Consider the following 23,214-nt stretch of genomic DNA (forward strand, 5'->3'; position numbering starts at 1 on the left):
TTCCTTTTTTTTTTTTAAATACCTTGACTATATCCTAGTTAGGCTGGGAGTGAGAGAGAAGGTGATTTAGTTTTTATTGCCAAGATTCTTCACAGGTTGATTTTCACTACTGTAACTGGAGCAGATTAAAAGATGAAGATGGTACTGGGGGAAAACAGAATACAAAAAAGTCTCATATGCATGGAAAACAAAAGAGGGATGGAGTGAAATGGAACTTTTGTAGTGTTTACATTTTCATGTGGTATCTGAAGGGCAAATAGCTAAGCCTGAGTTTATGGGGCAGACTGACTTGTGAGGAGGTGTCACTAAGTTATCCTGTGAAAATGTTAATCACACTGCTTAAAGAGTTACTAACTTGGGTGTTAAAGATGTGTGGTATAAAAGTAAATTAAAAAATAGAAGCACTGCATAAACTTACAGTACATGAAACATTTGTTCTAAAGCATCTTAAAATTAATCAGAGAAACAGCCCTGTTCTTTCATGGTTTTGAGGAGGGCAGGCCACTTACTGCCTCTAAGTTTGTTCTTTCAGCATGCTTCCACACACAGCTCACACTGTAGCATAGTGGGAATACTGAATAAAACATCCGTTGAGATTACGGCCTACTGAGCCAACATCCATACAAGGCAATAGATGGTATTTTCAGAGATCAAGGGGATGTGGTCAGATCTTTAGTGTTAAGGATAGTCTTGTTTTAGAAGAATTAGATAAACCAAGGATGCTCTTGGACACCTGAGCTGTGTTGTAGGTTTCCTGTTCTGCTTTCCTTAGAATATCCTTCTGATCAACACTGACATTTCCTTCATATTACCCTCATGCTTGCACTGTAAGTAAATCCAAAGTAGAAGACCAGAAAAAAAAAGTTTCCACAATTAGAAATATAAACCCACTCTATAGTGACAGTGAAGCGTCTTTGCTCTGTTTGTACAAGGCCTGCCCCAAAGTACCAAGTGTGAGTACTGCAAATAAGGGCTTGACACCTCTCTATATTTATAGACACTATACTAATAAAAAGCTAAGCATTTCTCAAGGTAAATGAGGGCCCAAAAGGGCTTGTGTTACAGCCTGAAATGTCTCAATTTTCTGTGAATTCCCTGTGACTTGGCTGCTGCCATTTTTACTGCAGCTGTTCATTCAATTGAGAGTTCACATTATGAAAAAGAGCCGATGAGAATTCAGTGAATACAGCTTTTCATTTGAAAAGATCCTCAAACACATACAATTGCTTTATTTTGCTTAATTTTCAACATTCATAAACATAATTGCATTTATTTTTCTAGTCAATACTGAAAACAAGTGATAATTTGTAATATTACAACTTTCATCTCAAAGGAATACAACCACAACAGTTTCCACTCCCTTCTGAGAGAGGTGAATGATACGGAGGAGGTTGGATTGCCTATGCAGGAGATGCATACGTTATTTTCCCCCACGAGAATATCTGAATATTGTTGCTATCAACTTCCTTTTGTATATGTATAAATGACTTTCAGAAAATAGAATTATTTAAAAAGCCAGTATTTTTCATGTGCCAAATTACATGCACTAAACATCTAATACTGGGAATAGCAAATGCTAATATTTCCTAAGCATAAAAAATGAACTCTCTTTTCCCCACAAATTCCCAATAGCAACAGTTCTCAGTGGAAACAGTGAACAGGGTTGTTATTACCATTCCATCCAAACAATCTGTATCCTTCTAACTAAATAGTGAAGTGTTTGAAAATCTAGACCATGTACACGGTTCGTTATGAATCCCCATCCTGTTCATTTTGAAGCTAGTGGAAAGACTTCCAATTATTTCACCATACACTGAATTGGGCCTATGGTAAAGAAACAGCATTAGTTAAATAATTCATACACTGGACTCTTAGATACTGTACAATAGCTTTGTATGCAGATACTGAGAGTCTGTTAAGTGATGTGATGGTTTTGTGACAGAAGTAAAAAAAAAAAAAAAAAAAGTAAGAAAGGAGAAAGACGAGAGTTCACTGAGGGGAAGAAAAAAGTAGTGCATTAGCCAGACAATCCACTGCAGTATACAGTCTCTGTAATACCGAGTTGCCACTGAATTTAAAGGACTTCAGGAGAATTCCACTGACTCTATGTTAAGAAACTGCAAAAAGCTGAGAATTCACACAGACTTAGCAAGGCTCTGCTATTAAAGCACGAGGGACTGAGCAACAACCTTAATAACACTTCTTGCCTTTCCTGTATTCTGCCCAGCCTCTACTTTGAATGCCAATTTAATGCCTCAGTTGCTTTCTTGGACCAATTCTGAGGAGTACTTTTGGCTACGATTTTCTCAGCATTTCCTTTTGTAAATCCTTATCTGTCAGCATTTGTCTGTTCACTCATAACCTCCTCCTTCCTCTTTTCAAATCTCATCTGTCTTGACTTTGGTCATCTGCCCCATGCAGATTTCTCAGTTCGTTCTTCTCTTGGAACTTCTTTCCTGTTAGATTTTTCCATCTCTAGCTTGCTAACCAACCTTCCAGGATAAAGACGAAATACAAGGTCCTGCACATGGGTCAGGGCAATCCAAAGCACAAATACAAGCTGGGCGGAGAATGGGTTGACAGCAGCCCTGAGGAGAAGGACTTGGGAGTGTTGGTTGATGAGAAGCTCAACATAACCCAGCAATGTGCACTTGCAGCCCAGAAAGACAACCGTATCCTGGGCTGCATCAAAAGAAGTGTGGCCAGCAGGTTGAGGGAAGTGATTCTGCCCCTCTAGTCCGCTCTCATGCGACCCCACCTGGAGTACTGCATACAGCTCTGGGGCTCCCAACATAAGAAGGACATGGACCTGTTGGAGCAGGTCCAGAGGAGGGCCACGAAGATAATCAGAGGGCTGGAGCACCTCTCCTATGAAGACAGACTGAGAGAGTTGGGGTTGTTCAGCATGGAGAAGAGAAGGCTCCAGGCAGACCTTATAGCAGTGTCCCAGTATCTGAAGGGGGCCTACAAGAAAGCTGGAGAGGCACTTTTTACAAGGGCATGTAGTGATAGGACAAGGGGTAATGGCTTTAAACTGAAAGAGGGTAGATTTAGATTAGATATAAGGAAGAAATTCTTCACTGTGAAGGTGGTGAGGCACTGGAACAGGTTGCCCAGAGAAGCTGTGGATGCCCCATCCCTGGAAGTGTTAAAGGTTAGGTTGGGTGGGGCTTTGAGCAGCCTGGTCTAGTGGAAGGTGTCCCTGCCCATGGCATGAGATGATCTTTAAAGTCCCTTCCAACCCAAACCATTCTATGATTCTACCGAATGGAGAGGAAGTTCTGTGACAAATGCCTTAAGCTCTCACTAGACCTGCAATATTCCCTAATCCTATCAACTTCTTCAATATCACTAGAATCTACCTATTCCTTCTGAAACATTTGTTCCTGCTTTAGTCACTGCTCTTCCTCTGTTCCTTAATATCTACTGGCTTCACATTTATCATTTTTAGTATCCCATCTTTGCCAGAAAGACCTTCCCTCTCCCTCATTCTACCTATGCACCTTGTTTACTTCTGTTCTTCCTTAAGCATGCTTCTCTTCTCGCTCTGAATTTTCTAATATGAGGGAAGGGGTATTAAACTATCAATCTGACCCTTACTATAGAAAGTATTTCCACAGAAATAAGTATTTCAAACAAAATATCTTACTCAAAGCTTGTTTTGTATTCTGGCCTTATTTCAATACAACCGTATTTATTTCAACAGAATTTAAACTAGATTTCATCTACTTGGAAGAAACCTCTCTTCCTTCTATCCCCCAACTCCTGAAGATTTTAAAGTTTTTATTGAGAAATGTTTTTCCACTGGCACGGCTACACAATTCCCTAACTTGGCTCTCAAACAAAAAACAGTTTTAACACACCTGGCATCTGGACAGCATGCCCTAATAGAGCTCAAAATAATAGATTACAAAAAACGCAGACTGCGTGCTAAGATGCTGAAAGGCATCAGTTCCTGCTAGAGCCAACAGGTGCTGAGAAAAATTAATATGCTTCAGTACTGAAACTACAGAGGAAAAACACGTACAACAATGGCTTTCGTGTCCTTCCTCCTATGTGATGCTGAATGATGTTACGGCAGCGCTTTAAAAGTGTCATGGTCTCACTAATGGTGATAATAGAAAGGTCCTGACATTCACAAACAGCTCTGTTTCTGACAGCTTTCACAGAAAAGGATCAGAAATAGACTGACAACAGTTCAAATGTACCATTTAACACATCAAGGTGCAGTAACTATATGTATTCCCTACAGACAGCAATCCCTTCAGGGTCATTAAAACGCCTCCCTAGAAGTCATTCTTTCGGATTCCTTTGATAACATTTCTTTATACCATGCATGTTCAGAGAAGGCTACACAACCTTGCTAAGCTTGATTTCAGTACCAAAGTACCACCTACATCTAAGTGGAAGTATGCTTCTGCTAACCTCTCTCAGTGGCACATAAGGAGAAATTCTATCTCACATTTACAATATGAATGACAAAGTACTAAAAACTGAGATGTAATTTCCCTTCAGCAGAAGGCCTCTAGAAGAGTAAATGTTCTTAATTAAATCAACTCCTCTTGCATCTTACATCATGGAATAGCTAGCTAACTACTTAGTTTTTAAGTGTGATACTTTTAATTTACAGGTCTGCAATTTCACATGTACTTACGTCAAATGGTCCCTCACTATTTCTATTCTGTCCAAAACTAGTATGCCTAATCACAAAAGAAAGGCTATACTTGGTGTTAGAACAAACACAAGACAGAAAGCACATATTTGGCAAGAATCACTGTTAAGACTAATTGCTTTGTTGTTACCCTTCTGAAATCATTTCCGTGTGAAACAAGCAATTGCTCATGGTCCTCATTGCTGGCCTTCCCTGCCTGAAGAAGCAAAATTGTATACTAATGCAGGTATGACTTAGTTACTGACAACCCAGACCTGATCTGAGATAGTCAAAAAAATATGGGGGACAATGCACTCCTCTGAGGGACAGCTAAATCCTAATGTAATGGCTGCTCAAAGCCCAGCAGAGTCAGTTACAGTAATGGCTTTTGGGGGCCTTACTGGACAGAGTAAGATAGAGCAATTAAAGGCCATAGTGCAGAAAAAGTTCCCTCTAGTTGCTTGCAAGGTTACATTCCTGCCAAAGCTATATTCATAAATAGGCCAAAATAGTACTTTTCCCAATAGTCTGAACATTCTCTTGCACACCCACTAAAATAAATACAGGAAACTAAGCAATTAACCCCAAAATTCAGGTTTGCGTAAAATAGGGATGAAATTCTGGAAATGGGGAAGAACTGTTTACAACTGCAACTACAAAAAAGAACCCCAAAAGACAGACATGAAGCTGCACAGTAAACAGCAAAATAAAAATGCAGTGGGGAAAGCTTCCAGACATCCCTTTCTGCTTAGACCTTAAAAGCTGAGAAATGACTTTGAGTTCATTACCTATCCCCAGACTAATGTATTTACTTGTATGAAAGTGAAAGAGTGGGGAAAAACATATTTGACTCATTCTTAATTTCCCCTGAAAAAAATATTTTTTTGAAAAAAACGATACACAGACAGCTGAGCCAAATTTCTTTCTCCCTCTCAGACAAAATTGGATCATGATTCATCATATACACAGTTGAATTTTAATCTATTCCTTTAACAAGTTTGTTTGTGTATTTTCTTGTAAGCAAGAATTAATACACTCAGACACAGGAAAATGTTAATTTTATTGCATCGCTTCTCAAATTTACAAATGTTGAGTCTAACTTCTGTTGGCATTCATTCTAGCCTGAAGAAAAAAAGACAAATGTCTGACCTATGCACAGAGGTTCTCTGTTCTTTGTAGAGGTTAACACTAACTTCACATCACTAATCTCCTGAACAAAATTAAAGGATCCTGCCTGTCTTCAATGCGGGCATAGATGGACAGTTATAACCTTCCTCAAGGAAAGCTGTTTCACAATTATTCATTCATGCTGTAACTCCACAGTGGCACCCAACAAAAAGAGGAAGGTGACATAGGAAAGCATTTGGCCTATTAGACTAACATAAAACTTCACTCAGTTCAGTGGAGTCCAAGTAGAATTTAGCCATCTGGTATTCATATATACATCATGTCTATGATGTTGGCCCGCTAAATGAGTAGTTCACGAAGCAACACTAATGATGATAACCCTTCTGTTCTTTCAGTGAGAAGCTCAGAGAGCCCTCCAGTTACTGGAACAAAAGAACACACGCAATTAGATGTGGAAAGAGTCCCCATCCCTTATCTCTGCTACAAGAGAAAAGAAACAAGTTCTACTGCAAATTCTCAGTGAGGTGGTGCAATGCATTCAAGGGAAGTGATGAGTTGCACACGCTAAACAGCTGTGTTCACTTCATTGGGCCATGCAATGCAGACTCACTTAAGAAAGCACTCAGAACCCATTTGGGCCTTAACCTTACCCACTGTTATCTCAACATGTCCACCATTAAGAGGATTCAGCACAGGCTCCTCCTCCAAGTTTGCCAAGGAAGATTATAGAGCAAATGCTGACTACATCTCTGAAGGGGGATCCAGTCAGTGCTGCAACTGCCATAAACACTAACGGTGTAGTTAGCAGCCATTTGGTACTCACCTGCCATAGCCTTCTGAAACACCATAAAACAGTTTGAATCCTTTAGCTCAATTGTAAACAGAGGAAGCACAAAGACACTATGTATGCACTTCTGAGCCACTGGTGCAACACTAGTTGTCTGCTACTTGATAAGCTTTACACAAACACACACAAAATCCATAAAACTATGTATTGGTGGCATTTTCACAACTATTTTGCATCTTCCAAACCATGAGTTAGACATCGCAAGCAAGTCCGGCTCTCAGAAAGATAAAAATGCATCTATTTCTACCACAAAAACACCTTTGGTCAATAACAGGTGCTGTTTCTCTTTGCAGAAAATTTGTGGACTCTGTGAAGTAAGACAATTTGCACTTGCTAAGTAACATACAAGTATTGTAACTCTAATACGTATCTCTCTCCAAATACTATAGTTTGTTCTGAACGTTTTGCTCATCCCTAAATTTATAATATCTAAACTTCTGTTTCCTAGACAAACAGGATGTCTACTTAGAAAGCAATTCAGCAAGAAACAGCAGTGATACGGAGTGTGCATATAGATACATAGCTACATATATACACACACATATATACACAAAGTAAAGTAGCACTTACACCAAGTGCCAATTTACATGTGTGAAGGGAAGCGAGCCATCAGGCAGATGGGGACAGATCTTCAGCCTCTGGGTGCTGCTTGCTTATCTGCTAACTTGGAACAGGGAAACTTCACAAAAGCAAACTTGAGCTTAACAGTAAATCTAACACCAAGGAATGCTGCTGTAGAAAGGCACATGGCATGATGGCTTTGTATTCAGAGTAGAATCATTTTTAATACGATTAAAGTAATTACTTCAGTCTAGTCAGCCCTGGTTAAGTCTCCATTGGAGTTAATTAGCAAATGATGGTGAAATACTTTGAACATGCAAATGTTAAATACTTTCATTATTAATATTATTCTTGCAACTGCTGCACAAGCAGGCAGGTCCAGGGTCCTTGAAATACTGCAATGCAGTAACATGAAAAATAAGGCCAGTACTTTTGTCTGGCTAGTTGAAACACAACACATTTCCTTGTTGTACTACCCAAGTATCTGCCTCAAAAATACAGAAAAGCTCAGGCCCTACTTTATCAACCAAGCAAATAACTTCTGTGATCCAACACAAACTAAAGGGCCATGTCCATCTCGCATCATCTAATACAAGCACATAAAGACTGAATATTTACAGAAAAAGGGGAATGAAAACTGCAAGATGGAAATAAAGAGGAGCAAGAGAAATCTACTTGCTGTACTTGGAACTTCTATAACAGAATTAAAGTCTTGTGCCCCACCAGTGCTGTCATGAAGTGTATTGAAACCCTGCTTGGTAACACAGCTTCAGGCAAATACCCAAAAAAGATAAAGCAATGATTGAAGGCAGAGGGTAGAGGGAAGGAAATGAGACACTGAATTAAGAAAGGACTGGGTCATGTTTAGTCCTGCAAAACAAAGACTTAACTGCATGCAAAGAAGTTATGAAAGAAGTTATAAGAGAGACCAACAACTGATTACTCTCCCTAGTCAAAGATGGAACAAAAAATAATGAGATGAAGCCATATAAAGGAAAATAAAGGACTGAGAACCTTTATCACTCAAAGAGTGGAACAGGCAGCCCAAAGGCTGTAGAATACTCATCACTGAGGGTTATTCAGGCTTAAGTAAACACCCATCTGTTAAAGAATATTTTGTTATAATCACTCCTGCTATTATGCAAGGAGGTGGAGAGTCCCACCAAAGTCTGGGGATTGGATACCTACAATTCATTTCTTTCACATTTTTGAAACATTTATTCAGAACAAACATCTGGTTCTTAATCCCCCAATTAACACTGTTTCCAGCCCTAAGGAATTAATCACAGAATTCATTGAAAACAGTTTATTTGCTAGCAATGGAGTAAAACAAATTTCCTACAAACTTCTACATTGCTAATGGAGGAGTTTAAGTGCCCCCCCTTTTTTTTTTTTGACATTTTAATTCCAAAAATAAAGAACAGAAAGTCATCCCTAGGCAGAGACCTTTGCAGCAGTGTGTCAGCAGAGAATTACACAGCACTATAGACTCAGGCTCTCATTCATGGTACTGTCCTCCTTTGAAGAGCACTCTGAGATCTAACGATGGAAAGTACTGCAAAAAGTGCTAGATATTATCATTAGTATTCAAGAGGACAGAATTCTGTGGCTTGGTTGAATTCAAAGGACCTGCTGGTACTTATGAAAGCCGATACATTTTACAGAAGAAAGTAGCTCTTACAGCAATGTTAATGTAGGCTGGCTGACCAGGGTGAGGGCAGGCCATGCTTTCTGCCAACCTCTCCCAGCAGCTTGCACTGCAGACTTACTTAGCATCATTGAACCAACCTAATGCCTGCTCACCTTTTGTTTTTACCATTTCCACAATGTAGTACTTTAACCTATTTCCAGCTACAAAAATAAGGTAGTGTCTAAAATGCCATCTTGATAAAGAAAATCTACATTAATGCTTGCGTTCTCAGAACCCTATGCATTCTGGCACTCCTGTCGCCGCTCTTGGTGCTAAGGAGCTTTCCAGCTACGGCTGGCCACCAGAAGATGCTTATTCCACAAACACCTCTGTTACTACCCCTTACACCCTGCAGCTCAGTGGATTTACACCCTGCTGCTTTCAGCTGCTGTGGAGAAATTAAATGGAACGGAAAGTCAATCACCAAATGTTCTAGTACTCTGGTTTTAAAGATGTCCCTGCTTGTAGGAGTGGAACGTGCTGTTCATCAGTTTATTCGCCTGGCTTTGCCACTAGATGAATTTTAAGTAAACATCTTTTATTCTCACAAAACAGATTTTGAATGAGTAACCAATACAAACAACATACATTACAATTCTATCCAGCAATACAGACTCTCAATAAGAGCTCTGAACATCTCTGCTAGCTTTGGGCAGTCTAATTGACCACTATAATTTACTTCAAGGTTAGCATGATTTGGACAGCTCTTGAAAACATGTTTTTGTTACTAGAGTCTTCTGTACACATTTGCTGTGGTCGATCTTCATTTTCTCCCTACTGATTTCAGCTTTTGTTCTGTGTGAATAGTCCTAAGACACCAATTAGTAACATGAGGAACTGAGTCATTTCCCCTTATGCTCCTTAAGATCCTTTTAGATAATATTGCTTTATCAGCACATTCCAAGTTGATGGCTGCTTTACCTTTGCATCTTTCTACAATAAAGCTTTCTGTGTTTCTTATTTGATGTCTAACCTTTATTAAATTCGCAGCTACTCTAACATCTTATATATTTATTAGTGCTACTAGGTATCATGGAATGATGTACTAAGGGGGAAAACACACACCTTTGTATTTATTTAGTTCAAGAAGAAATAATTCGGAAAGCCTTTTTAAAAATTACATTGTAGTCTTTTGGGGTTAGGTTTTTTTCCTTTTTTTTTTTTTTGTTTCTTTGGTTTTTTTACCATGCCATTTCAGACTGTTGTCTATTGATTTCTCCATGGCTCCAGTGTACTTCAGATGACAATACACCTTCATACGTAGACCAGATAGATAGGTTTACCTTAACATTTAGAGTTGACAAAGTATTGAACTCATCCAGCCCAAGCCATGTAAGCCGTCCCATTTACTCCTTGCCTTCCAAATTGCATCAAAACTGTGTATGTTCCTATTCCTTCAGATTGCTCTGGGATCAGTTAATTCAAAGATCTGTCATGTCTCTCTAGCTAGGTCTTTACCAGGGACAGGGAATAGGACAGAACAGGGTAGAAGCTGAGGAACCACAGAGACAAAATTGCCATCATTAAAAAAGCAACATCATCCAGAATGATGAAACACATTCTTACAGACAAGACCAGAAAACTGCAACTTCCACAATTAACTTCTTTGGGGACATGACAGCCAAATCGAGTGGTACTAGGCGTTACACACTTTGAAACGTCCTGTTCCGAGCAATTTCCAATAATAAAATAATAAAAACACCCCCACAACTTAACCAATGTGTGGTGATGGAGAAACCGCAGCTAGGCTGGTATCTTGTGCGCTTGTTTTCTACTGACATAGCACAGAGGGATGAAGACTGGGCTGTCTATCAACGGCTACAGCAGGGAGCTATTGTTGTATCAGCTCTACATGGTATCCTTAACAGGCAGCTAGCAATTACAAGTCTCTTACCCCAATGATTACAGGCATAAAAATACCTCTTGAACAACATTATATTCCGGTTCTGCCATGTAGCTCATGCTTCTCGGAGTGCAATGCGCTAACCAGAACAAATACTTCTTTCTTAGGACTGAAATCAAAGCCTTAAGTGGCTAGTCAGGTCTGTTTGCCATTGTGGCCATTAAAGGGGCTTGCACTGCTATTTTAGGTGGCAAGGAACACAGACAAACTATGATTTTTATAAAATGTTAGTGTGCTTTCTTAAAACAAGTTCTTTTTCAATGTGAACAAAGCATTCCAAAGCACTTAATTATTAAGGCTAGAGAACATATTCCTGTATACACCCATATACAACACAACATTAACTTCCAATGAGAAACAAAACTATTGGAAATTGCCATTACTGTGAGTTCTTCAGAGAATATTCCAAGTATGACTTGGAAGACTATGCTATTATTGGATGTTCTCAATATACGTTAGCAAATTAGATGTTCTAGTAACTCTCTCTGTTGGAAATGTTTTTCTTGCATATGAAAATTTCACCATCTGAAATCCCAGCCTAATCAAGCACTAGCTACTACAGTTAATTCTTTAGGAATTTTCTTGTCTTTCTCTGAATTAGAATTTAAAGCAGTCAGTTAAGAGCTAAATAGTAACTGGAAGGTCCGATATTCCCAGACATTACAAAGCTACACTTTTTCTGGCCTCTCAAACATGCATCTCCCCAGATAAGACAGCTCTCTGATCCTGAAACATGCAAAATGTTGGCCAAACCTTGGAACATTATATCGGAAACATTTCCTCTCTGTTAAATGCAGGAATAAAATAGGAATAAGGAACGTAAAATGATTCAGCAAGGATATCACGTGGCAAATGGTGTAAAAAGCTACCTCACATTCATGAATTCTATTGTCAGGTTATTTTGAACACAAAAGTAATCTTTTTATCACTGAATAAAATCCTACACCATTGTTGTAGGTACCCAGACCCAGTACACACCCATATAGGCCTAACAGCCAATTCTCTCAAAGAAGAATATCTCCCCACTGTTGCTGAGGCTTCTTACTTACCAGTTGGGACAGCAGGATCCATTGTTGGCTTTTCCCAGGTATTGATCTGCTCCCAGGTAAATCCATTGGTTCCCAAGGCCACACTATAACCACAATTACTGTAGTGCTCATCAAATGAACAACCACCTAAAAACAAGAAAAATAAATACATTCCTGTATTAATTATTTATACCTCTTTATGGAAGATCATTTACTTAAATATTTTTGTACCCAAGTTTACTGGGGGAGGGGGGGGAGAAAAAGGAAAAATAGAATTAATTTCCTGCATATTTGATTTCAGGCAGCAGAGAAGGTATCCAGAAAATATTTTTGCCCTGTCCACACTCTGTATTCATTGGAAACCTTTGTTTTCTTCCCTCCATGCTACTGTTTCTCAGATCAGTTCCCTTTATTTCCCTACTATCTTTACATTTTCAAGGATAATTGCACATGATGCACACATGCAGGAATACTTGCATTTGGGTCCCAGTAACTGATCATTATATAAACCCCCAAGTCAGACATTCAAAAAAAATTAAAAAAAAGGGGGGGGGGGGGAAGAAGGAACACAAATGGTAAACAAGCACAGCATCACTGTCCCTACAGTGAATCCTCACTTCTTTTGGCTTTTAAGCCTTGAATTACACAAGGTTGGGTTACACCTATGGAAAGTGCAACCTTCCTTTTAACCATCTCGTATGTGTAACAACATGAAGCTCTGTGTGGTACATGACCATTCCTCAAGGGTTTTCAAGTTAATACTTTTGAGTGCAACCCTCTAGTTTCTCGACAACAAGAGAATAACAAGAAGCGGATGGCAACTAGCATTCACACCTTCCAGACTGTTGACTAAGTGATCTTTCCTGCTGCAATTCCTGAAATACTTGGAAGTAGTTAACTGTCATAAATAACCTGGCAGCTGCCTGAACACTTGTGAATCAAGGGAAACCCATGAACAGTGGAATGAAATTTTTGTATTCCAACACAGACCTTTGAAACTTGTGTCACACAGACAAATCAAGCTAGTTTATTCCCTGGTAGGATATTCCTATGCTGGTGTCCCTTACATTACCTCAGGCACATTCCTCTTCACATCCATGCAGCTTACTCTGCCAAACATATTTCAGTACTGGATCCATTAGATCAGGCAGCCTGGGTCCTTGCCTTTACACCTTAATCATGCCAACAGTGTCTCTGTACCGCTTTGGTTTCCTCTCTTAGGGAAGCAAGGATAATTTTTCTCTGCAGATACTAGTCCTCTGAAGACAACTGGACACATCTAACACTTCAGAGCTGCAAGGACTGAGCAATGCTCAGGGCAACACTAACTTGTTCTGCCAGCCAAACTGCCAATTGCTCTTGACACTAATTGGAGAGTTATATGCACAGAGATGTTCCTGACTCTTTACTCCTTCCCACAGGCTGCATTGCCTACACATACACAATAAATAGCTGGTATGTGAGTGATCTGTGGTTCCTCTGCAATAAGGATTATCCAACACTGGGGACATTGAGGTCTTCGTTAGTTTTCACCTAGATTTTCTATTCTCTACCTCCCAAGAAAGCCCAAACTTGTCCTGGTTCCTATGAAAATCCTCATAAATGACAAACACAAATACATACCATGTCATTAATATTTATTAAATCCTTATTCCGTTAAAGGACGTTATATGCACTACAACTGCAACTGGTTTTCTAAGTTATTCTACAAAACTTCACATATTATTTTTATTTAAGGGTATACTAGAAGGATTTGTTGGGTAGAGTTCCTGACACCCCAAAATACTCTGTTGCTGAAAGCTTAAAGATCAAGCTAGTCCTAAAAAAATAACAATTTGATATATTGTATATTTTCATTATAAACAGATCTGACTATAGCAGATTTTATGACCCTTGCAAGCTTGCCTGTTTCAGTAAAGTCTCTCCAAATATTTCTGAAGTATCATTATTTAAAATATTTTACTAATTCTTGCTTTAATTTTACTGTACTTGTGAAGCTTTCCCAGATGTCAAAATGAGCATGATTACACTTAAACTGTTTCCCTAATTTTTTATATTTAATTTAGGTGAAAAAGTTCAAATTTAAAATATTAAACATGCTCATTAAAATGTCTAAGGGAAAATAAAGGTGTTCTGGATTGTGTGGGAGTATGCAATGCAACTGAAAGTCACCTTTTTCACAGTGAGCGGGCATGAGAGATGATATCAAACACTCTGCTCTCACTCTCCAAGCTGGGCATTCTAATTTTGATAGATTCACTTTAATAGCACAACTTCAGGCATACACCATTTCCACAGAACCTCTGTTCAGCATACTGCAGCACACAATAATGGTGCTGTCTCTGAGCTATTACTTTGAAGGGATTGTAAACAAATTCTCTGATAGAGCCAGACAATTGTACGAGGCCTCATGTACACAGAGAAAATTGCATAGGTGCTGCTGCAAAGTCCCAGAAGCAAAACAAACGATAGTAACAAAATATGGGGTAGCAGTCCTCGTTTAACAGGGAATGTAATTGTTGATATCTTGGTATAATCAGCTAAATAGTTTATTTTATACATGCTGAGGTATGTAAAGGTGGAGGAGGAACTGAAAAGGGGATATGGTGAGAACTTCTGGAAATCAATTGGGAGTTTCCACTGATAAGAGACAACACCTGAGGAAGCTTTGAAGTGCATTGTCTGAAAGTCAAAGCTAACCTTATAGTACAATTAGATAAGAATGGAAAGGATAAACCATGGAAACCTTAAATGTAGCAGCAAAACACCTACATTTTAAAGAAAGAAAAGGTTAGTGGAGAAACCTCCAAACACAAAGTGACAGGGCAGTAAGCCAGAAGGATTAGTTTACTAAGCAGCAACAGAATTGGAATTTGGAGAGGTGAATTCACAGGAAATGAGGACAAGGAGAAAAAAACGGAGTCAATTTTAAGGGCTCAGACAAGCAGGCTGGCTGCATGAATCTCAGGTACCAAGAGCTGGGAAGTCTCCATCTGCTTCTTGCTACAGTGTGTCAAAAGAGAGCAGAACTAAAAGTGATATAAAGAGTCAGCTGGGACCCAGTGCCATATTAACTCATGAGCTCCAAAGTCAGCAACTCCTCTGTTCACACTCTTATAGCATACATCGTATTATGGAAAAGGAAAGAAACTTCAGAAAGTGCAAGGAAAGAATCACAACATCCAGATTTTGGCGTTACTCTAACAGTCACAGTGGCTTGTGTTCATATCTGCCAAACAAGTATATCATAGGTGATCTTAGTCTTACGTTTTTGCAGAACATGGCAGACACATTACAGCTTCAGTCACAGGCGGCCAGGCCCAGAAAAGCAGCTGGGAAACTTCCACTCCACTCCACCTCAGGAATCCCAGACCCACCGTGCTCTCTCCTCCTTCGCTGACCTTGGTGTCTGCAGGATGGCTTCTCGCACAATTCCTCTCCCCGCTTCTGGCGTGTTGCCCTTTCTTAAATGCCTTTTCCCAGAGATGCCACCGGCGTCGCTGAGGGGCCCAAGCTGCCGCCCGCGCAGGCCCCTCCGGCGCGGGGCAGCCCCGGCCTCTCCTCACAGAGGCCGCCCCTCCAGCCCCCCCTGCTGCCGGCACACGACACGGAGCACAACCAGAAACATCCGCTTCTAAATGCAAACCCAGCCTCGGGGTCGAGTCGGGCTCTGTTTCCCCTACCCTCGCCTAGAAGAGGAGCCAGGCGGACCGAGGGACACTCCGCAGCGCCATTACCACATCGCCACACTCCGATCCACCTCAGCAGCAGCTTTGCCACCGCCCCAGGCAAGCCGAGTGGGCTCCATCCATCTTTTGAGTCCGCAGCCTCGCTGAGGCCAGCGTGCCAGACCAGGGAACCCCAGGAACTCGCCACAGTAAGTTAAGGAAGGTAAAGTGGGATGAGGAGGAAGAGTTTGAGAAAAGCATGGCAGGATACCTTTCCTGTGGAACATTGTTGACCCAGGAGATGAAAATGCTCTTATGTTCAAGTGTGCATTCAGGACAATAAGCTCCTAAGCAAGCTAGCAAGCAAACACAGGGCAAAGGTGCATTTGATGGCCAGATTGCACTTCCACAGGTGCTCCTCATGCCCATCTAATGGGATCAAGTGATCCACTTTGCTACACAAGCACCTAGCTGCGAGATCCTTGGAAATTCAGCTAGTCCCCACTAATGAATTTCAGTTTAAACTACAAATTTATTAATAGATTTTAAGTGTCCACTTAAGTAGGGACAGTAACTCCAAAATGGGCCAACAGGCTAAAGCTAGCAAATATATTATTTTCACTGATGTCAGCATAAGCTCAATATTCAGCATTTCCTAAGACACACTGCCTATGTGGACACCTAAATACGAGCTACATCTAAATATGCTGGAACATAAAGAGGGGGACGAAGAGGTTAGATCCATCCTAATGCAAAATCATCCGTCACAAACATAACTGCTTGGTAGAACTGAGCTATTCATTAATGTAGAAAAAATAATCCTCAAATTGAAAGAAAAAGATACCATTCAAGGAACTTAGATACCCGATTTGCATGTTACAATTTTAGCCACAGTTATCACAAATCTGTTTGAAGAAAATGAAAACATTTACACATTCACCAAAATGGGGTTCTAAGTCTTCATAAATTGTTAACAAGAACGAGGATTTTAGGAAGCAAACTGGGATCCTGGAGTCTTTCCCCTGGTTGGCTGAAAATTAAACAGTGACAAATGCAGTTACTAAGTGGGGCAAAAGAAAAGGAAATGGAGATGACTTTGATATTGTTAGATAATGCATGTGGTGTTGACCCCTTTTCACAAAATGAAGCCCAAACAAGAACAAAGCTTTTCCCTTCCTGAAAAGGGTCATATTGAAGCAAATAACAGCTCATGTAGGAAGGATAAAATATCCCTTTTTTTTACACTGCGGGCTTGTAACAATGCCACTGCTCATCTGAGTGATGCTAATTAATCTTGAGCAGACCTATCATCAGTTACTGAGACTTGCCCCCAGATTAAATGTAAACCAGCCTTGCATAAATTGAATGCCTCCTTTGAATATATAATTGAATTTGCAGAAGTGTGCGCCAGGGGGGTGTTTAAATAAGTGCACAAATATGATAAAAAGAACTTCACGCCATTATATCTAATTCAGTAAGCAAAAATAATGGCAGGGTACGTTCCAATTAGTGTTTGATTTATTTATTTTAACAAATCCAATTAGTAGAATGTTTTATAAAGTCATCCAATGTCAAACTCTCACGGACTCACCAGATTAAAAAAAAACAAAAACAAAACACAATACTTCTAAAAAGGGCTGAAGAAACATCCTGATGTGAGAAACCTCATCGGTTATCCCGTGTTTCTAAATACACACGGAAAACAGCACAGCATCAGACATAATTTGCTCAAGCATTTACAGCATTCCCAAGGTAGGGAGGAGCAAAGACAGCAAGAACATCAATCTCATTTGTCCCACTCCAGACCTTTCTTCTGGGGCATAAGTAGTTAGCTTTCTCCCTTGTTTATTTAAAAATAAATAAATAAATAAAGCAGACATTAAAAAAGCAGGCAGTACTTTTCTGTGGAACATCCCTTTTGAAACTCATGAGAGCTGAGGCTTAGTCCATTGATTTAGACCTTGACCTCACAAAATATGAGGCAAGTAGAGGAAGAAACAAATACTATTATGATGAAGTAGTACTTATGAACTATAAAAGTCCAGAAATTAACACAGCACTGTTTCTGATCGTTCATTCTCATCTCTTTCAATGACATTCTTGTTTACAAGGGCTAAGAGATACATTTGGCTCATTAGAATAACTTCTATTATGGGATTTATTGTCTAAAAATCCATTTATAACTTATTTTTCAGACTGTAGACTTCACACAGTGTATCCTTGAGAAATCTTATTACATATTCTTATGTAGGTGGGAGGGAGAGGAGAATAAAAATGTGTATGTAAAGCTTGTGCTGAGTTGCTTTGTTTATGGGATACATCAAGGGATATTGGGGTTTCCTCCCTCAGGAAGAGTAGTTAGTGCTTTGTGTACTTTCTACTCCTTCCAGAAAGATTAAGACAGAAGACATCAGAAACATGCATACAAGCAAACCGAAATGGTAAGCTGAACAAGAAAGCAGATGCAAATTCTGCAGACCAAACCTATTTCTAATGAGCACTGTCCAACAGCCTCAGCTCTCAATGGACATCACATCGAAGAGGAGTACAAGTATGGAGGGACTGGAGGATGGCGCTGGTCACTTGAGATGTCATTAGTTTCAACCATAACACCCTAGAAGCAACGCGTTTTGTACAGCTTTAGGTATCTGCACAGCACAGGACGGGAAGTTTCAGAAGGGCCAACGGTAACTGGGTACGTCATTTGTCAGAAAATCATCTTTCTGCCACCGTGTTATCAACCTGCTGTTGTAACTGGCCAATTTCAATCCGTACTTTATTATTTTACTCAACTGTTTATTCTATTCCCAGATTTTCAAGGAAAAGGTTTCTGCAAAGAGAAAAAAGTTATCTTTACTGAGTCAAAGGGCACCACGTGTTCACCGTGTATTTAAACTCAGACTCTACAAGGGAGAGAAAGATACTATGACTCCTCAAACTGCAGGGAAAGCTTTGATCAATTTTTGTGCCTCATTAATTAACAGAGGATCTACACCAGGAGAAACTGAGGAATAGATTCCCCAGGTATGTAGCAAGGTATAAACTCTAAAGTAAAGCATTCATAACATCTTTTTCTGATGTCAATTCTTTAAGAACTGAGCTTAGACCTAGCATAAATTCAGATAAGTCACTCAACCATGAAACACAAATCCACTGAAAACCAGGCTTCTTTACTTCTGGTGCTCACAGAAATGCTTCTCTCAAGGTATCCAGATGTTCTGGGTTTTAGAAGTAAACATCAGTGATTTCTCTAGTGCCTCAAACACACTCCTGTATGCGATTTGGTTTCTGCTGCAAGTATCAGTCCTCATTGTCAAGGCATGATTCATCTGCCACAGGACAGTTCAATTTATTTTCTTTCCATCTCACTCAACATAATATTATTAGATTTACATGTAAGCAGAGGAGGTTTTATCTACGCTCTGAAAGGTGCTAGTCCTTTGAGATATTGGTAACAATTGCCTGGCTTAGGAATGGATCATACTTGTTAGATTTTACTACATTTCAGTCCTTTTGCATGATCTCTGTCCTGACAATTAGACCTTTCAGAAAGTATGTGTTTGTTTTTAACTGAAGCAATAAAAATAGCTTTAAAATTTATACGTATAGTGGTTTTTGTTGGGTTTGGTTCCCCCCCCCCCCAAGTCAAGTTAATCCTTGAAAAAAATGAACGCAGCTTAGAAAAGCTCTTCATTTCAACTGAAATCTGTAATGGTCCCAAAGTAGGCTCAAAATTGGAATTTTTTGTATCACAGTGATTTCAAGTGCTATCAGCCTATTAAGGAAAACTATCATACAATGGGTATACATTTTTTGAAAGCCTTTTCCAAATTTATATGCCATGTCAAATTGCTATCTTTACAGGTTCAACATTACACATCTATTTCCACACACTCTGCAGCAGCTTATGAGCACAGTTTCCATGCACGTACACACAACACATGCATGAATACAATCAGTGGTTACATGTTCATTGCATAGAAAACTTGCTATAATCAAAACATCGCTGACACTGCATAAGGGATCAATCATGTATGGTCTTCATGATGAATGTCATCAATAACATAGCTTAATGTGACGAAAGGGACAGACTGAATAGGTCTAGCATTGTCTAGTGAAACACCTAAAGGCAGTGTCCTCCCAGCAATAAGAAGTTTTTCTCCCAGCACTTCTCTGCAGAAATTATTCGTCCCAAATGTGGAATAGAGTCTGACAAAGTTTATCAGTTACCCTCCTAATCCCATGGAACTACTCTGCTGCAAAACGAGCAGTGTGGCTAGGATCCTGATATATATGGAACAAGTATTTAAGCTGTATTTCCTGAACTTGTCAGGTTAAGCTAAGTTTTCATTCTTAAATTCATTATTATAGGTTTCTCTTTGCAAAAGCTTGCCTACAAGTCTCATAATTTGAGCCGTAGACCAGCTTATACGTTCATTACTAATTCTGTACTTCATAATCCACCAAGGATCAGTGAAATCGCTTTGAAGTATCCTAGGAGTAAAACTAACACTAAATGTCATTTGTTTAAATTTATATGTCCAAATCTAGGATGACTCATCTAACTTCACTTGCCAGAATGTATGTCCTTTATTTAATACCAAGAATATCTTTTTGCTTCCGACAGCTTAGCTGTCACTATTTCAATAGCTCAATATTAACATTTTGTTGCTTTATTTAAGCATAAGTATATATATATATATCTATCTATAATCTCATTGGATTTTTTTTTTTTTTTAATGCTATGGAACAAAGTCAGTTAACACACTGAACCTTTTCAAAGAACACTAACTTTGCAAGTTCAGTTTAGTTTCAGTCTGCTGAAACACACCGAGATTTATTTATGTGAAGAGTTTTCAGACTTGCCTGTCCCAATGTAATGAAACTTGTAAAATTAACACAGGTTTTCAAAACCATAAGATTCTTAAACAGACATTCCCTGTCATCTTTTCTTATGATTCTAGCTAATTATCTTTTTAATTCATTAGTTGAGTGGCTTTCCACCCTTGTAGCAGGCTCCTGATTTATTCATAGTATGATGAAATGAAGATTCCTTTCTAAAAATGCAAATTTGTAGCACTTACTTCCTTTTATTCTTGTAGTCTAAATAGAAGCCTTACTTTGCTTCAATTTGTTTCTTAAGTTACAGGACCAAATTTTTTCCTAAAATAATGCCATTCTGTATTCCAAAAATCCATCTTAAACGATTAACCGTGTTTGTTGGAGAGGTGCTTAGCTATATTTGTCAGTAAAAACCATTTGTGGGTATTCATTGTTTCTGCAAAAAAGGTAACACTGCTTTTCTTTCCTTCCAGCATCTGAAAATTCTTGGGTCTAATTATTCAGTGTACCTTAACAGGATTATCTAACATCGTATTTATGGTGCATTTTCACCAAAGTCTACATCAGTCATCACACTGGAGTCTTGATCAGTCAGAACTCTCTATTGACTTACTTCATTTCAGCATTTTGTAATGTCACATGGAATACCTATTCAAGCTGTGCAGTCGTTTAGAATTACGTACTTATTTTACATTTACCATCCACCAAGGCAGCCAAAAACTATCCGGAGATAATTGTTTCTCACTTATTTTATATTGCGTTAGTAAGCCTGTCTTTCTCAATAAGCTTTTATACAAACTTCAAATTAATGCGTTTGAACTTTAAGCAAGAAGCAGTCATTGACTGACTCATATTATCCTTGGTGATGAACAAAATATTGTCTTAAAAGATACAATCTCAGGAATTCCAATACCATCTACAAGCCTTCTAATCTTTCTCCTTTCCCTGTACTACTGTTCCTTTAGTGCTGCTGGGGCTCCTGTTTTGGAGGAAGATCTCCTTGTAGCTGAGATGTTTTATTTGAAGTTCATGGTCAGAAAACATGAAGATAGTAGCTTAAATAAGGGTAGGAAGTCTGGATTATTGCCACACCAGTGAACACGGCATAAAATTAAACACGATCTGGTTGCAATCAAATGTAACTAGAACAGACTTCTATCATTTTTAGAGAAGAAATTAAGTGCTTATTGGGCTGGAAGTTTCATAATCATTCCATTAGCTCAACAGTCTTCCCAAATGAAGCCAAAGGAAGTAAGTTAAATCAATGCTGAACTTCAGAAAGCGCCCTGTTCTCTTTGGAAGTTCCCACCATTCAGTCTGCAAAGGCCTCTGTAAAGCTGTTTGCACTTGGCATTCTCTGAAGCTTCACCACCACATTAGCAAAGCTAATCCCCCACTAACACCTAGCATGGTCTAGTGACTGCATCTTATTTTAGCACTCACAGAAAACTACCTACAGGATGCATAACGACAAAAAGGTATGTGCGTATACACACACACATCCCATCTGTGTTCTAAGTGGTTCCAAGAAGAAATACCAGTAGTTTAAATGTTTTCTTGTAGAAGACACTAATATGGTGGGTTTATTCTTGGTGAACAATACTGATATTTTGTTTAAATTGCTTCTGAAGAACACATGCAGTTAAAGCTCCAGCACTGTGCAGGTCTCCAAAGACCGCTCCTTGATATTTGAGCTAGCATACTTAACATGTACTAGCTCATCTGTGTACTGGTTGAATATCAGAAACTTATCTAAAAAGATAGATATCATCTGTTACTGAGTATCAACAAATAAAATCTAATAGGCAATACAACAGTAATAACTTGCAATGAGTATTGCAATTGGTATATCTTGATAAATTTAACAATGTGGTTATTGGAAGCTACTCCCTGGGAGTGGCTGTATAAATAACTTTTATTGTGGTCTAACAATTCTCATAGCTACAAGTTTGTACATTTCTCAGATTGAGGTCATCTCTTACAAAATATCCTTTTACTTGTTGCTGACAGTTACTGTTTCAAATTACATATAATGTGCAATGTCAAGGATATTTGAAGATCTGTATTTTAAATTGTTTTCAGTTAAACCATGATCTTCATTCAATGTGTCAGGAGCAAGTCAACCCCAGAAATGACAGTGGTTAGCCAGCTGCTCTGCTTTCAGGTGCCCTGGAGTCAGACTGGGGGGTAGAAGGGCAAATGCTAGACTATGCAAAAGACCTTGCAAAGTTTAATCAGTTGACTGATGGTTGAGGCACTAACAATCAACTAGAGATTCAAATTTTAATAATCTGTTACCTGTTTGTTTGTTTTTTCCTAGTTCATTTATTCTGTCTCTGCATTTTTCATACACATTTTCTCCCTTGATGTTCCTGGGTGTACCGTTTGCATTGCAATATCCAGGATGCTTTTCAGAATCACAGTAAAGCAGGGCAAACACAGAGCACTGGAAGCCCTGCTGTCCTCTGCAGCACATTGTAAACATGGGAATGATGGGAAGATTTGCTTGCTTTTAGCCTCCAGACTCCTCTGTGTAAATTCTTTGCCCAAAGAGCAAACCATATAGTAAATACGTACCAGGAATAAATAGATCTCAGCCTAATTCACATGTGAGTTCTTGAAAATATATAGGGCTCCTTTTCTGTTTAACCGAATTTCCTACTACGGTATGTACGCATATGTGCAAAAGTGCCTCTCTAATTAGAGCGATGAATCTTCCACTTACAATATCTGACCCTAAACATGCATTTAGCAGAGCTGCAGCTTCAGTGTTCTAAGACGGACAGCAGGGGAAAGGAGAGAAAATTTAGGGCAACATTAACACAAATGCAGTTATCTCTAAAGACAGCTCAGATTTTGTTAAAAAGGAGGCCATCACAGCACATCTTGCCACTCA

At 39.1% G+C, this 23,214-nt stretch overlaps 1 protein-coding gene across 1 annotated transcript in view; it reads right to left on the reverse strand.

Moving 5' to 3' along the window:
- The window catches only part of PTPRT (protein tyrosine phosphatase receptor type T), a 464,744-nt gene that overhangs the window by 323,442 nt on the left and 118,088 nt on the right, over positions 1–23,214 (reverse strand). The window contains exon 2 of the mRNA XM_072878971.1: positions 11,830–11,955. Within this exon, the coding sequence (XP_072735072.1) occupies positions 11,830–11,955 (126 nt within the window). The remainder of the gene's footprint in view (positions 1–11,829; positions 11,956–23,214) is intronic.

Source organism: Ciconia boyciana, chromosome 14, assembly GCF_034638445.1.
Source record: "Ciconia boyciana chromosome 14, ASM3463844v1, whole genome shotgun sequence".
In the NCBI taxonomy this organism is placed as follows: Eukaryota; Metazoa; Chordata; class Aves; order Ciconiiformes; family Ciconiidae; genus Ciconia; species Ciconia boyciana.